General features: G+C 50.4%; 1 protein-coding gene across 2 annotated transcripts in view; it reads right to left on the minus strand.

The window, feature by feature from the left end:
- Klhl29 (kelch like family member 29) overlaps positions 1-15,275 on the minus strand; it is a 310,216-nt gene that overhangs the window by 169,721 nt on the left and 125,220 nt on the right. Inside the window, exon 1 of one of the 2 annotated variants that reach the window (XM_076559385.1) lies at positions 8,379-9,341. The exons of the other annotated variant lie outside the window; for it this stretch is intronic. Within the exon in view, the coding sequence (XP_076415500.1) occupies positions 8,379-8,399 (21 nt within the window). The 5' untranslated portion in view covers positions 8,400-9,341. Of the gene's footprint in view, positions 1-8,378; positions 9,342-15,275 lie in introns of those variants that run through there. 2 annotated transcript variants of the gene reach the window in all.

Consider the following 15,275-nt stretch of genomic DNA (forward strand, 5'->3'; position numbering starts at 1 on the left):
GAGTGGGTGACCCGGCCTTGTTCGGCCTGCCACTCATGTGCCAACCCACAAACCACAGGCTGCTAGTGTCTCCAGCCTCTGCCCGCCCCCCAGTCTCTTCAAATTAGCAAATCCTATCTTGTCACTCTTGTGGTTTCTTCTCACTGTCTCGGCACTGGGGATTGAGTCTTTGGCCTCCCAAATGCTAGGCAAGCACTCTACCACTAAACTATAGCCTTAGTCTGCTTTTACTTTTCATTTTTGAGATACGGTCTTACTAACATGCCCAGGCTGACCTTGAACTCATGCTGTAGCCCAGGCAAGCCTTGATTTTACAACCCTCCTGACTCAACCTGCCAAGCAGTTGGTTGGCCCGGCTTCTGTGGTTCATTTTTTGTTTGTTTGTTTGTTTTTCGAGACCGGGTTTCTCTGTGTCGTTTTGGTGCCTGTCCTGGATCTCACTCTCTAGTCCAGGCTGTCCTCGAACTCACAGAGATCCGCCTGGCTCTGCCTCCCGAGTGCTGGGATTAAAGGCGTGCACCACCATCGCCCGGCTTGTGGTTCCTTTTTGAAGGAAGTGTTTCAACCTCAAAAGGAAACCAATTTAGATTTGAATACCAGAGTAAGCCCGAGTCTGCTCTTGGTGACAAGCATCCCATCCAGGCCTGTCAGTCCTGCCCTGGATATGGGTGACAGGGAAAGGTGCAGAAGGGGTATGGCTTGCCACCAGCTGCTGCCCCTGCCCCCTCGACCTCTACTCTGCAAAGCCAAGCACCCTGCAGAGTGGGATGTTTCCTATCCCCACCTGTGAGCCACACTGCCTTTGTGCTCCAGGGGACTATTATAGGAAACTGAGTTTTAGATTTGTTTTTAAACTTTATAATGCAATCAATCAAATTCAGAGTCTCAACACAGCTCTCGTGTTCAGGCCAGGGAGCATATGCCACATTGGCCTTGGCCACATCTTTTATAAAGCATGGGAAAATACCTCAACACAGACATGAAACTAGATGGTGTAGCCTATGGATGAAGGACAAAGAAGAGCATATTCCTGGGATCTTTTTTTTTTTTTTTTTTTTTTAAACCCAGGAGGATTTCCTTTGGAGATGTGTGCAGAAGAACCTAAGACCATTACAGTAACATGGGATCAGCTACCGCTAACCTGGAAGTGAGATTTTTGGACCCATAGCTGTGTGAAGAACCTTTCATGTATCCAACCTACAGCAGACTGTCTCCACTGCCAATCGCAGCCAACCTTGCCTTTTATTAAGGTTTATTGAGTGGCTTTGGTTTGGGAGAAAGTTCCAGAACAGTTATGGCTACTGAGTGAGAGATCTTTTTGGTCCTAGAGCAGGCTGCTTTAGCATGGCTCCTTCCAGGAAGCTCTGGTAGCCGGGCCGTCAATTCGTGGAGGCCAGGACAGCGGGAGAGTGAGTCTAACAGAGCATCTTCGCCAGCTCCTTCATCACATACAAAGCAGTGACATGGACCAGTAGCATGAGACAGGCCGGCGTTCGGCACTGGTCAACTTCTGAAGCATCCAACATGACAAAACTCGAGCATGTGTGTTTCCAGTTCACAGGGCAGCCGTACCCTGGGCCCAGCTGTCTGGCTTCTATATGGCCATGGCTTTTGTTCACCATGGCTTTGAAGTTTGTCTACCTTGGTGACAAGGCAGAGAAGGCTTCCAGCCAGTCTTCTGCCGGGCTAATCACAGTTTCAGCTCCCTCGAAGTCTCACTTAGCATCCTGATGTCAACCTGTGCATTTCACTCTTGTGTGTTTGTGTGTGTGTGTGTGTGTGTGTGTGTGTGTGTGTGTGTGTGTGGTGGGGGGCACATGTCCATGTCCATGCAGAGGCCCAAAGTCAACCGTAAGTGTTTTCTTCACTCACCCCCCACTTTCTTTATTGAACAGGGTTCACTGATTTTGCCCAGTCTAGAGAGCCAGCTTGCCCTGGGAGTCCCCTGGCTCTTCCTCTCCGGTATTAGGATTATAGGCAGTCACCATGCCTGCCTAGCTTTTATGTAGGTTCTAGGATTTGAACTCCAGTCCTAACACTTGTATGCAAGTCCTTGATTCATTGGGGGTACCTCTGCAGCCTGCTTGGCACTCCTGACAGTGAGCAGACCCCATATGGAAATGGGGTCTCAAGCTACAGCAGCCAGGAAAACATCTCTCCCGCCTTTTTTGGCTCTGGCAGAGGGACCCTTGACCAAGGCCTGTGCCCTTCCAGATGGAGGATGGGGGGGGGGGGGTGGTTTCCAACTCTACACAGCTGCAGACCTCCTGCTCCTGATTTCCTGAGAGCAGGAAAGCAGAGATGGGTCGGGTGAGAGAACCTTCTGTGGCCTCTGCTCCCAGAACATATTCTGAAACAGGTGCTTCGAATTGAGTCCAGGTGGGGTGTAGAGCTGGGCGAGGCAGGCAGGCAGGCAGGGCTGGGTTTGAAGGAAGGGCATCTTAAGGTAATGGGAAATCTTTTTTTTTTTTTTTTGCATTCTAGGGCTTGCCAGCTTCCAACTTGCTGTTTACTGCACTGAAAAATATTCCGCACGATGGAAGAACTATTTTCCAAAACAAAATGCTAGTATTCATCAGGAGGCGCGGGCTGTGCAGTGTGAACAATTCACTTTCGTTAAGTACCATATGGCCGCTGGTAGGAAAATGCTAACATGTTTCAACAGTACAGCTGGGGTAGGGCTCCTTTATTCACCGTGCAGATGGCTCTAATTGACATCTCTCCTAAAACAGGTCTCCAGCATTTCTGCAGGATCATTAGAGTAATTAGTTATTAAATACCATCACCACTTTTAGAGAGGGGGTCTGATCCTTGGCAATACTCCACGGCGAGGGAACTGACAGGCTGGCTGGGAGACCTAGCCAGGGGGAAGGGCTTTGTGGTTAGGGCATGCTAGCCCTTCTTCTGGAAGTCTGGGCCAGAAGAGGACAAAGGCCAAGCAAATTCAAGGCTAGCCCTTGAGAGAACCAGGGCAACCAAATAACTAAGTCCCTGACCACCCAGCCTTAATTTGCCCTATGAACTGGGGGGAGCAATTGCCCCCAGAGGTCTGCAGGGCTGAGGCTATGAAGTCAAGAGCAAACGAAAAGAACCAGAAGGACTAAGGTGCTGTGGTTGGGCTGGTCTTGATGCTTGTTCAGGGCTCAGAGAGACCCTTCTCCTTGCTAGGCTGGGAAGTGACAAGCAGTGGCTCTCAGGACACAGAAACACCCAAGATGCAGATCTTGACCCCGTGACAGGTGTCAATCACTGGTAGTGTGCAAGTGATGGCCACTCAGGTTGTCTGTGTCCCGACTGAAAGGGAATTGGCTCAAGGGTGGGGCCTGGCCCAATCTCATTGAGCCCCAGACGCAGACTTAAGAGTGGGAGGCCGGTCCAAACTGGGTCCTGGGATTTTGGACCGGACATATGCTGTTTCCCAAGTTAGGTCTCAGTGGGTGAGCCATGGATATCAGGAAAAAGCCGCAGCATCCTCCATTGCTCTCAAGGGCTATTCTCTCCATCGGTCCAGATAAACCCAGAGTAGGCAGACAGGTGAGGGAGACGGGGGAGGAACATGTGGAGGACTGAACACTGCCACATCCTGAAAGGGTTCTCCAGAAAACACCGCCATGGCCCAATCCCCCGATCCATGCAGAACCCTGTGTACTGACTGGGTCTATGCCCTGCATAACAGGTGACCAAATGCTGTTGTTTGAAGGTGCTTCCCGAAGTTTGGATGTTAGAAATTTATGCCCCAACATCCAAGTGTTGGGAGGTGGGAAGTGTCTGGGTCATGAGTGCTTCCCTCTTAGGAGGGGATGAATGACGTCATTGCTGCCGTGGGTTAATCCTTATGAGATAAAATGATGAGTTTGTGCTCACCCCTTCTCCCTTGTGCAGGCTCTGTTGACCTTCTATCTTGCGCTACAGGATGATACAGCATGAATGAAGGTCCTCACCTGACCCCTGGTACCTTGATACCAGATTTCCCAGGCTCCAGAACAGTAAGAGATACGTATTTGCTATAGCGACACAAAACAGATGTAGACACTTGGTATTAACCTCAAGGGCGGGTCTCTAGGGACAAGGGGCAGTCAAGGTTGGGCAGGGGCCTGTGGGGATCACTCCTACAGCAGATGCTTTGAAAAGAGTCCCTAGCCATTCCAAGGCCTAAGCTGCACGGATGCAGCCAGCCTTCAGACTCGTGTCTCCCTGTCTTGACCCCTCCATGACACATGAAGACAGCCTCACCAGGATGGCCAGAGACAGCACGGTGAACCGCGCAGCTTTTGAAGAATGGAAAGGCGGTCAATGTGTGTATGCACCTTGGAGTTTCTTAAAAAAAAAAAAAAAAAAGCACATATATGTATCTAGAGGGTGATATGGATCCAGGAAATAGCCTTCCCTTTGAGCTCATTCCCCATTGATTGAAGGTTAATAGCGAGGCATTATTAGTTTAATTTCACAGTCTAATCAGTTTCCTGCTTTATCGATCGAGAGACTCTGAGCAATTGTAATTGTGTGAGGCTGGAAGGTAAGACTCCCGGCCGAAGGAGGTAGAGCCAGTGGCTCTCTGGGCTCAGACACATGCCCAGGTAGCTCCGGGCTTTTCCTGCACAAAGCTCACCTGGCATGGGCCATGCCACCCAGACACCACCTCCCTGCAGACACAACTCTTCTCTCCTGGTGAGCCACAGAAACGTGAGGCGTCTCTAACACCCCACAGGAATGACCACAACCCCGAAAGCAGCCCCTCGCCCCAATACCGCACCAAGCCTGACGTCCCCTCGAGTGCCGTTCTGAGCCCCACACTGGCCCAGGGCCTCCTTGCTAAACCCTCTGTCAGCAGGGCTCCATCTGTGCGATAGAATTTTTTTTTTTTTGTCACTTTTTCAAATCAGAATAGAAACAATTTTTAGTCTATAATTATCATTTCTTTTCTCAACAGACAAATGTTTCCTTTTAAATTGTAGGGCGGAAAAAAGCAAAGGACAACATTTTAAACCAAAAAGAAAGACTAAAATTAATTCCTTCTTTATAGAAAAATAAAATACAACAGCTCTAAGAATGCCAGGTTTTCTTTTTTCTTTCTTTTTTTTTCCCTTTTTCCTCCAAAAGAGCAACAGAACGCCACAGCTGATTCGTTGCTGCTGGTTAACGTCCAGTTTTGAGAAGCAAGTCCCCCCGGGAAGGGGCTAGCACTGTCTGCAGACCACTTCTGGCTTCTGGTGTCTGGGTTTATCTGGACCAATCACATAAAGCCTTTGGAGTAGGACACCAGTTTAGGATTTGGGATCTCAGGAGTCAAGCCAAGGCCTGGGGTCTACCTAATTCTCTCCTGCAGTCTCAGGATGAGCACTTACTCCCCCCCCCCTTCTCCGGGCCTTCAGATAAGGATCTTTCCAGTGGGGGCCCTACTTAGCTTACAAGGCTATTGAGGGTTGTTTTGGAGTTTAAAAGCAAGCCCTGCCGCCTTCACCTGGCAATCAGCAGCCGCTAGACTCACGACGGAAACACCACTTCTAAATGCCTAAGTCTGGCAGCCTCCAAGACCTGCTGACCCTCTCTCTAAGCCAGCAGATTTCTTCGCCCTGCAGGTATGCAAGCGGGGAGCTACTGAAAGACATGCAGGGATCTGGACAGCACCCCAGTTCTTATCCCCGGATGATGCAGGTAACTTGTGTTAAAGGCCACCCTGTCACACAGCAGGTCACGTTTAAGGAGCCGAAAGAATCTGCATGGGCTGGGGCTGAGTCTGCTCGGATAAAGGAGTACAAGTCAAGGCAAGGACTACAGTCAGTCTCTCTGTCTGTCTGTCCATCCATCTGTCCGTCTCTGTCTCTCTTTGTATGTGGTCTGTGTCTTGGAGTCCATGTTAAGAAGTTTGGCTTGAGAATAATGGGTCAACAGAGGACCAATGATCCAACCCTACACCCTCCCTCCAGACTCATCAACAGAAAGCCAGCTCTTACACGGGCCCACTATACCAGTGCCTATGGTTGCGGCTGATCCAACCAGGTGAGCCCTCAGCATCAAACCCCCATGGGCCCCCCATTCCCAGAGCTGTGCTGGTAAACATTTAACACCCAGCTGTGCTGGCGACAGGAACAAAGACAGAGAAAACCCACTCCGCCCCTGACTGGTAGCGTTCACTAGCCTTGGCTGCATAAATACTCCCACTGTGGCCACGTTACACTACCAGCGTGATGGTCCTGAACACGGAGCTGGGCAGAGACATTGACAATAGGCTCAGGGGAGCCAGTCAGGCCAGCTCTACCCCCCAAATTCTAGCTCATTACACTTGAGAGATTCACCTGTGACCTGGGTTCAGGGCTAAAGATACTAAGTCTGCTGCTGCAACCAAGAGCATCTCAGGAAATTCTGGAGGGTAAGGAGTAGACCAGTCACCAGGCCACCATGCCCCTTGTGTCTCTGTATTGACCTACAGGCATTTCCTGCAGCTGGACAAGCCTCCCTAGAATTCCTGGATTTTCACACTTGTTACTGCTCAGCTTACCTGCTTAGGTCTCCGAAGAGCTCGCTGCTGCCCCAGGACCTTGCATCACCTCCAAGTTCCTGGTCACAGTTTTCCTAGCCAGGAGCGCAGCTTTGGCAACCCCTCTGCTGCCGGGCGGGCCCTCCTGCAGTCCCTGCCACAGCCCAGTCTCCTTCGAGGGCACGCAATGTCCCTCCTCTATAAATGCCTAAATACCCACAGTACCCCCTGTTTGTAGGTAATGAACCCCATGGTGATCGGGGGCATGCCTCAGCTTCCCTGTATATGCCACGCAACGTCTTGATATAAAACGAAGACTCTGGAACCTTCTGCTTCGTGACATAAACACTCCTTAGGGTAGACTTCTAATTCAAGAGTCTTCTGGAAATGTCTTTACCTCCTGGCCTTTCCCTGCCCTATCACACCAAAGGAAGCTGGCATTGGTGTCAATATCTACGCTTAAGGACAGAATGTCCATTTCCCCAAGGATCTTGGTGGCGTCACTTGCATGGCCAGGCAGGGCCAGACAGATGGCAAGTTACACTGAGAGGGACCTCATGCTGCCCTAGGCTGCAGCTGAACTCACCTGCAAAAAACTGGCAGGGACCAGAACACAGACACTGGGGCACTGTAAGGAGCCCAACAGGTGGAAAAGACAACTGGGTACTGGGTACCTGATCACTTTCTAAAAATAGCCAGGTGCCCGGCTCCGCAGGCTCCCTCTGAGCAAAGGCAGGGCCCCAGGGCCACTTAGAGGAGGGAGCAAGTCTGTTCCTGTACCGTCCCCTCTCCAGGCAAAGTAGACGCTGCCCCCTCAGCCAGCATAAAATATCTAGTCTGGGGGCTGGGGGGGGCCTGGCCCTGAATCTCCTCCCCGCTTCAGCTCCGTCCCACTGCTTGGCCCGAAGGAACTGTCCCTTGGCTGCTGGGTCATGTGGGAGAGGGCAGGAGACAGGGCATGAACAGATGCCAGTGAGCTCTGGGCAGTACTTCTTGGCCAAGGGATCCGGGAACACAGACATTCTCCTCAGACCAAAGGCACTGACAGCATCCAATAGAAATGCCACGCTCTGTGGTCACGTGGTACAGCAGAAAAGAAGAAAGGAGTCCTCAGGACCCAACCCCATCCTCTCCACTGCCCTCCTGGCTCAGGAAAAAACAACGGACAATGGAATAAAGGGGGGGGGGGAGGTGTGTTTCTCTCCCAGGCCCAGGTCTGCCTCTAGCCGGAAGCCTCAGAGACCAGGTTTCCTTTGGCCCTTTCCTCCTTCCTATGTGTCTAGACAGGAATACTTAGCTCTCAGCACCTAGAGTCAGTCACGTGTTTGGCCTGAGTACCTGGACCACTTGGCCTGCTCAGGGAAGTATTATACAAACAGAGCTCTTGAAGTCAGGGTGTAGATTCTTATAACATCCCTAAGTCACCGAGCGGAGAACCATAATCTGAGTTGGGATGAAAATCACAGGGGGAGAACTTACTTTTCAGCTGCAACCGGGGCAAATCTACGTAGCCTCCCTTGCTCCCCGACCCCATGGAGCGTGCCTCCTGGCTCCGCTTAGAAGCCAGGGAATAAAGAGGCTCTGTCTTCTTGTAATATTTCCAAACCACACGTGCCCCTTTGTACTGTGAAGTCCCTCAGAGACTTTGGACTTTTAAAGTCCCTCAGCCTTGTTGGGACACAGGAAATGCTTGCCCTCAAGAGCTGGTGTGCCCCCAGCTAGCAGCAGTAGGGGGTCCCTCCACCTGCTCTAGCCCCTCTCTGAGTCGAAGGCCACAAACACCCGGCCTCACGTTCCTCCCCTCACGGACTATACTGAGATCATATTGCCGAAACGGGACACCCGCCCTCTCCTGCCAGCCCTGGGCCACCCTGGCACCAGCGTGCTCACGGTCACCCACCCATGAGCCGTGAACATCCATCACCGTGATTCACAGCTGCTTTTCCCCTCGGCACCTCTTGATCCAGGGCAGGTCGGCACATCACTTCAGGGGCTGACACCTCCCATCTCCCCAGGCGGCGGCGGCGGCGGCAGCAGCGCTCAGAGCTGGCGAAGCAAGCAAGCAAGCTCTCAGCCCTTGCGTCTCTTCAGCCCTCCTGGCCGCTCTGGGTTTGGTGTCGTGGAAAGAGAGATGCAGATAAAAAGCCGGGCACTCCAGTTTGGGCGGGTTCTGCGACACCCTCGCACCACAACAGACAACCGCCTCCCTGGCCTGGCGAAGGGTTTCCTTTACTTGCCTCAGGGAGGTGAGGAGTAGGAGGGGGGAAATAAATAAATAAATAAGAAAGCAAATAAATAAATAAGTATAAAGCGAGCCCTGAGTGAGGAAGGGTTTCTTCAGAGTAAAGCTTTGACTGAGGAAATCCATTATCATTGCAGTACAGCTCCGAAGGTGGCCAGGCAGGATCCCCAACAAGAGGCACAGTTCTGCCTTCACCAGCCCTCTCTTGGCGAGATAAGTACTTACTTCAAGGTTCCCGTTTTTTTCTTTTTTCCTCTCTTTGGTCAAAGGAATTGCAGAAGCATGCCAAGCCCCAAGCAGCACCAACAGCGAATAATCGCTTGGAAGGGAAGCTTGTTGAAATGAGTCTTCGCTGGGGACAAGGTCTGCTGGCAGGCTTGGCCTATAAATCACCGTGCCCTCCTCGGCTTACTGGCTCACACCGAGGGATGAACTCGGCTGGACTCTGACATTTCCTAGCTTCTCAGACTGTGCCTTGCACACAGTAGGTGTCTGTTCTTTGTTTACGGAACTGAGTAACCGTCAAGGTAGCCGAAGGGGGGCAAAGCCATGTCCACTAAGACAGTCACTATTCGAAGCCTAGGCGAGGGGCAGAATCCAAATCAGACTCAGTTCCTGTCTGCAGCTCATTCTTGCCAGCCTTAGCCGAACAGGATTCTGGGGAGAGCCCAGGGAGGTTAGAATGAACGTACTTATTGTATTATGTTGCATTGGTGATAAGACTAAAATTGTGGGAGTTTTTAAAACAAGACTCCTGTGTTCTCTGTTTTTTTTCTCATTTGCACTGGCAAGGGCCTGGTTTAGCACTTATGTCCTTTGCTTTGGAATGGAGGAAGGATCATAGACCGTTTGGAAATGTACTCTTCAGATACTGTGTTCCCTTTCTGTTCTCCCTGTGGGACGCGGGTCTCCTTCTCACGGATGTGCTACGCTGCTCTGGGCTGGCAACCAGGCGCCAAGTGTTCCGAGCTGGGGGTTTTCTGAACAAAATGGAAACTGATACCGGTAAAGGAGGAGTCAATGGGAGTCAGAAGGCCAGGCAGTTCAGGGTGCCTGTGTTATTCCCAACTCCCTGGTTCTGGCATGCTCCTCTCCTTCTAGTGCCCATGAACACCAGAGGGCAGGCACGAAGTTCTCACCCTGTTCTCTGGGGACAGCTCCAATACTTCTTTCTACATGCAGTTGGGGATCCCGGAATGGTATTCCACACAATGACAAGTCGAGCCCATACATCCACATGCAGCTTGTCCCCTCCTCTGCAGGACCGTGCGCGAACCTTGGGGGCTGCTCTGGGAAGTGTGACCACTTGACAGTAGATGGGACCGTGTGTGAGCTTGGAATCTGAGAGAGCAAAGGGCTGTAGTCTATCCAGAGAGAGCTGACTCTATCGTCAAGAGTAAGGACCATGTAACAACGTCAAGGCTTGAGTCCAAAGAGGTGAAGCTCCCTCCCCAGAGGCTGGCCATTGAGCTCTAGGAGGGAAGATAATCAAACTCCTATGACCAGACTCATATCATTTTCTTATTAAGCTTTTAAAAAGCAAGACGTATCTAATATGTTCAAAATGAAAAATAGCCATCCTTGGGTGTAGATACAGCTTAATGGTAGAATGCTTGCCTAGCACATGTGAGGTCCTGAGTGGGATACCCAGAACTAGGGGGGGAAAAGCCTCTTTTTTTTTTTTTTTCGAGACAGGGTTTCTCTGTGTAGCTTTGCACCTTTCCTGGAGCTCACTTGGTAGCCCAGGCTGGCCTCGAACTCACAGAGATCTGCCTGGCTCTGCCTCCCGAGTGCTGGGATTGAAGGCGTGTGCCACCAATGCCCGGCTCCTCTTTTGTTTATTCTAAACATACCCAAAAGTCCAGAAGCCATCAGCCAATGCGCCGGAGTTATCACATCACAGTGCGGAAGCTCAATGTCCACAGGAAAGCCTCAGTCTAACTACTTATGGTCTGGGAGGCATCTTTGTGTAAAACTCTAGCAAGCCGGTCTGGAGAAACTTTGAGAAGCTGTTGATTGAGATAAGAACAATGACCACAGCAAGTTTAAAGGATGAGGAAAAAGAATGTAGAAAGCCTGTGAAGAGCAGGTGTATGGTTCAGCAAGCAAAACCAGCCTTGGCCATTTGGTTCAGGGGCCAATGGTCTAACTATCTCTCCAGGCTCCAGAGAATCCACATCACAGTCTAACAAATGCTTCTAGTAAGGCAATGGGCCAGTTAAGAGTGTGGGCTTTGGGCTTCCGAATAGCCTTTATGTCCAGCCTCTGTTATTTATCATCTGTGTGTCCCTGAGCAATTTGCTAAAACTATTTGAGCTTGTTTCCTCTCAAGAAATGGGGAAATAAGTGATCCTTCTCCTAGTTTGGTAAGTAGGGTACCATGGGATGCTTAGCATCTGGGTCCTACAGAAGACATAACCTATATACAATATACTGAGGAAGAGGGGAGTAGTCCCCTCTTAAAAGTGGTCCTTTTCCCAAAAGATTTCCCCAGTATGGTTAAAATAAAAGTTTAAGACTTCAATGGGAGTAAAAAAGGACAAAGTAATAAGAAGCCAGAAGAGGCAAGTGCATGGGTGGGGAACCAAGGTGGACACCCCCCTGTTTCCAGAAGACACATCTCGGATTCCCAGTACTCAGTGTGAGGGCCTTGGCACATTCAATCTAACTCCGTTCACCCTCCCAGCTCAGCTGCAGCTATACAAACTATTGACTAGTGATGGATCTCGCACAGGATGATGGATCTCACACAGACGTGAAGGTGGTCTTCCAAGGCTTTTCACACAGGAGTAAAGGTGGTCTCCCAAGGCTACATAGCTCATAACCAGGATTCAGGCACGAAATAATCTACTCTAAAGCCAGACCAGCAGCAAGAAGAGCAGCCTGGCCTGAGCAGGCTTGAGAAGGATGCCTGCTCAGTTGGCTTTAATGCCAGCAAGGGATGCTAAGGGGCAGGCCACATCTGCAGCTCCAGTGTACTAGGGAGCAAGCCCAGACTCTGAGATTCCTTGGGGGAAGTCGGAGCATTGGCCTTAGAGAATTTTGACATGATTAAGGAAGAATCTGGAAACTTCAGTGCATGAAACCTATCTCCAAGAGCACTGCATAGGGTAAACCCCATCTCCTTTTCCTACATGGAGTCTAGCCGGGAAGGATTGGGCCCAAAGCCTTCTCTGAGGGTCCTTCTGGATTGCCACAGGAGGGCCACCTAAGGGAACCCCATGCCATTTAATCTGCACATGACCCATCACAGGCTCTTGTCCCATGTTCCAGGCAGAAGGGAACAGAAGAAACACACAGGACGGCACCATATACATTTCTTCTTCCAGCCATCCCTGTCGACTCTGTTAGGGGCAGCATGGAACATGTCTATGAAGATGGAAACATCTGAGTGAGGGAGACAGGGATGTGGCAGAATTTGCATGTGGAGACAAAGGACCATTGTTGAAGCCCTCTATGACACCTCAGCTTTGGTGGATGATAATGCAACATTTTTTAGCAGCCATATTATTCAGAGAGGGAAAAGATGAAAATGAACTGAACTTTATAGGGTGTGTGTGTGTCAATCTTAATACTGTGTGGCTAAAGTTCCTTTTGCTAAAATACAGAGGTATTTATGATGGGAATTTGTCATATTAAGAAGTATATGAAGACGTGGCCTTAAACAAGGGACAACTTGCAAACTTGCATGCAGTCACGACCGACACAGCTTAAGTGCGGGGCATGTAACATGTTTCCTGAAGGAAAAGATGCCTGGCGTTAATCACTAGCACTTGCTCTTCCCAGAATGTTCTGTTGATAGCACAGTCTCAGGACCCAGGAAACAGAGGTCAGGGCAGTGGCCTGACTTTGGCCTCTCACCAGAGGGGGGAATTCCAAGAATTCACTCATAGAGTCCAGCACAATATGCTCTGTTCTCAATGCCTTCCTCCACCCAGCAGAGGCCATGCTTCTGTTGACAGTCGTCAATGTACCCAGAAGGCCAGATGGAAAGTCCCCCCTCTCCCCCCAGCACAAATCCTAATTCAGCTCCTCTCCCTGCAGCCTTCCCACGGCAGGCAGAGACCAGGCAACTGCAGGTACTTACTCCAGGTCCCTTGAAATCGAGGAGGCCAAAGTGGGCAAAAGGAACACATTCTACAGGGAACTCCATTTATAATCTAAATGGAGTTTAGCGGTTCTCAACCTGTGTGTCGTGACCCCTTGGCGTCACATATCAGACACCCTGCATATCGGCTATTTACATTACAATTCATAACAGTAGCAAAATCATAGTTAATGAAGGAGCACTGAAATAATTTTATGGTTGGGGGGGTCACCACAACATGAGGTACTGTATTAAAGGGTTACAGCTTTAGGAAGGTTGAGAACCATTGGCTTTTTCCTTCCTGGGTTGTTCACCTTCAGTGGGACTGAGAGGTCTTCAAGTCCCATCCTGCTCTCCGTTACTTCCTTGCTTGGCTTTTCTCCTGGGCTGGGTGGGTGACATCCCCAAAGGGTTAATAATGACAACCTCTCTGATGACAGATCCCCAATGGGGTGACATACCAGGCCTGGCACTTTTGGGTAGGCCTGGACTGTAGTGCCATTATCAGCTGCCTGGAGGCGCTTCTGCCTGGCCAACAGGAGTTATCAAATACCACAGAGATTGGCTGTGTGGGACTGAGCTTGCAAGTGACAGAGTCCTGAAGGAAGACCAAATGAGGTGCTGTGGCAGGGGCCCTGGCAGGCCTCTGAGCTGATAAGAAGGAGCTGGACTTAGCTGTGAAAGGGCCCTGGGTGGGAAGGTTGGGGCTGTATAGATCTAGGCCTGAGTAGAACCCTGAGATTGATAGTGTACTTTAGGTCACAGTTGGAGGCAGGATCCCAGAGCTGGTTCTCTGGAACTGGCGGACAGCTATTGTCTTAGTTAGGGTTACTATTGCTGAGAGGAGATACCACGATCATGGCAACTCTTATAAAGAAAACATTTAATTGAGGGGGCTTGCTTACAGTTCAGAGATTCAGTCCATCATGGTGGGGAGCATGGCGGCATGTAGGCAGGCATGGTGCTGGAGAAAGAGCTGAGTGTCCTACATCTTGCAGGCAACAGGAAGTTGACTGTCACACCGAGTGAAGCTTGAGAAAAAGACCTCAAAGCTCACCCCGACAATGACACACTTCCTCCAACAAGGCCACACCTCCTAGTAGTGCCACTCCCTTTGGGGGTCATTTTCTTTTTCAAACTATCATAGCAATGGAGAAGCCTTTGTTTGCCTGGAATAAGGACTGCCTGTAAGAAGTCACTATCACAGAGTGTTTTTCTAAGGACGCCACGGAGACGCCACTTGCTCTTGATGCCTGGGGCTAGACACCCTCAACCACACTCTGAGACGGTCACCTGATTCATCAGAAGGAGCAGCGCTTGGATTGACTATGGTGGTCAGGGGCTGCATGTAACCGAGGACCAGGGACATGTGTTAGATGCACGGCTGTGGAGTGTGCCTAGTGAGGATCACAGCTGAGCACAGACGGGGCACCGTGGAGGGCTGAGAGATGTTTTAGGCTTCAATACAGACCAGACAGTGTTGATTGTGTTGAGCATGGCACATGGGGAGTGGTTTCACTGGAGACTGGGCTGCAGGGAGCCTACTCCAGGAGAGAGGAAATGTACAGCATCCCTGAAAGAGATCGTAGGACCCAAGCCTTGGCAGGATGTCAGTCCAGGCCGTCTTTCCGGGCCAATGAAAGACCAGAAGCGTAGGCCTGATTAAGACAGTGCAGCCTGGCAGAGAGATGTAACCATGCCTGAGTGTACCCCAGCCTTTGCAGTCCCCCAGTTCTTTACAGCCTCATTCATGCAGCATGGCAGACAGATGTAGCCATGCCTGAGTGTACCCCAACCTTTGCGGAAGACAGTCCCCCGCTTCTTTACAGCCTCATTCATGCAGCGTGGCAGACAGGTGTAGCCATGCCTGAGTGTACCCCAACCTTTGCGGAAGACAGTCCCCCCACTTCTTTACAGCCTCATTCATACTCCCTAAGCTCTGTGGCCCAGACGCTGACCCTCCCCAAGAACCACTGTGTTCTGATACCAGCCAGCTGTGAGGCGTGGCGGGCACAGCTTGTCTTTATTTCCAAGTAAGAAAAATAAAAATGGAAAATGTTTCCACAGGCTCCCTCCCACAAAGAATGTTATACAACTTCTCAAGGGTCAGTGCTATGTGAAAAAGAGGAGTCATGGGCCACCTCTAATGCCTTCTCCATCGCTTGAGATCAGCACACAATGGCTGAGGCAAAGTTTCCAGCCTAAGGCTAGGGTCCATAACAGCTAAGTGTGTGTTCCTGAAGGTTGTAGGTGTGAGGAGAGGAAGGCCCTCACTTCATAAAACTGCTTTTCCATACTACTACAGCTACTAAAAATAACTACAATTAGTACTTCTAAACTAACCCCTTTTGAACATTTATCATGCGACATATGGTATTTCATTTAATCATGGGATTAAATACTCTGGGATAGGTATTCCTAGCACCCCCAATTTGGAGATAAGGAAACTGAGTCAGAGGAACAAATGA

Source organism: Peromyscus maniculatus, chromosome 22 (genome assembly GCF_049852395.1).
Source record: "Peromyscus maniculatus bairdii isolate BWxNUB_F1_BW_parent chromosome 22, HU_Pman_BW_mat_3.1, whole genome shotgun sequence".
Taxonomy (NCBI): domain Eukaryota; kingdom Metazoa; phylum Chordata; class Mammalia; order Rodentia; family Cricetidae; genus Peromyscus; species Peromyscus maniculatus.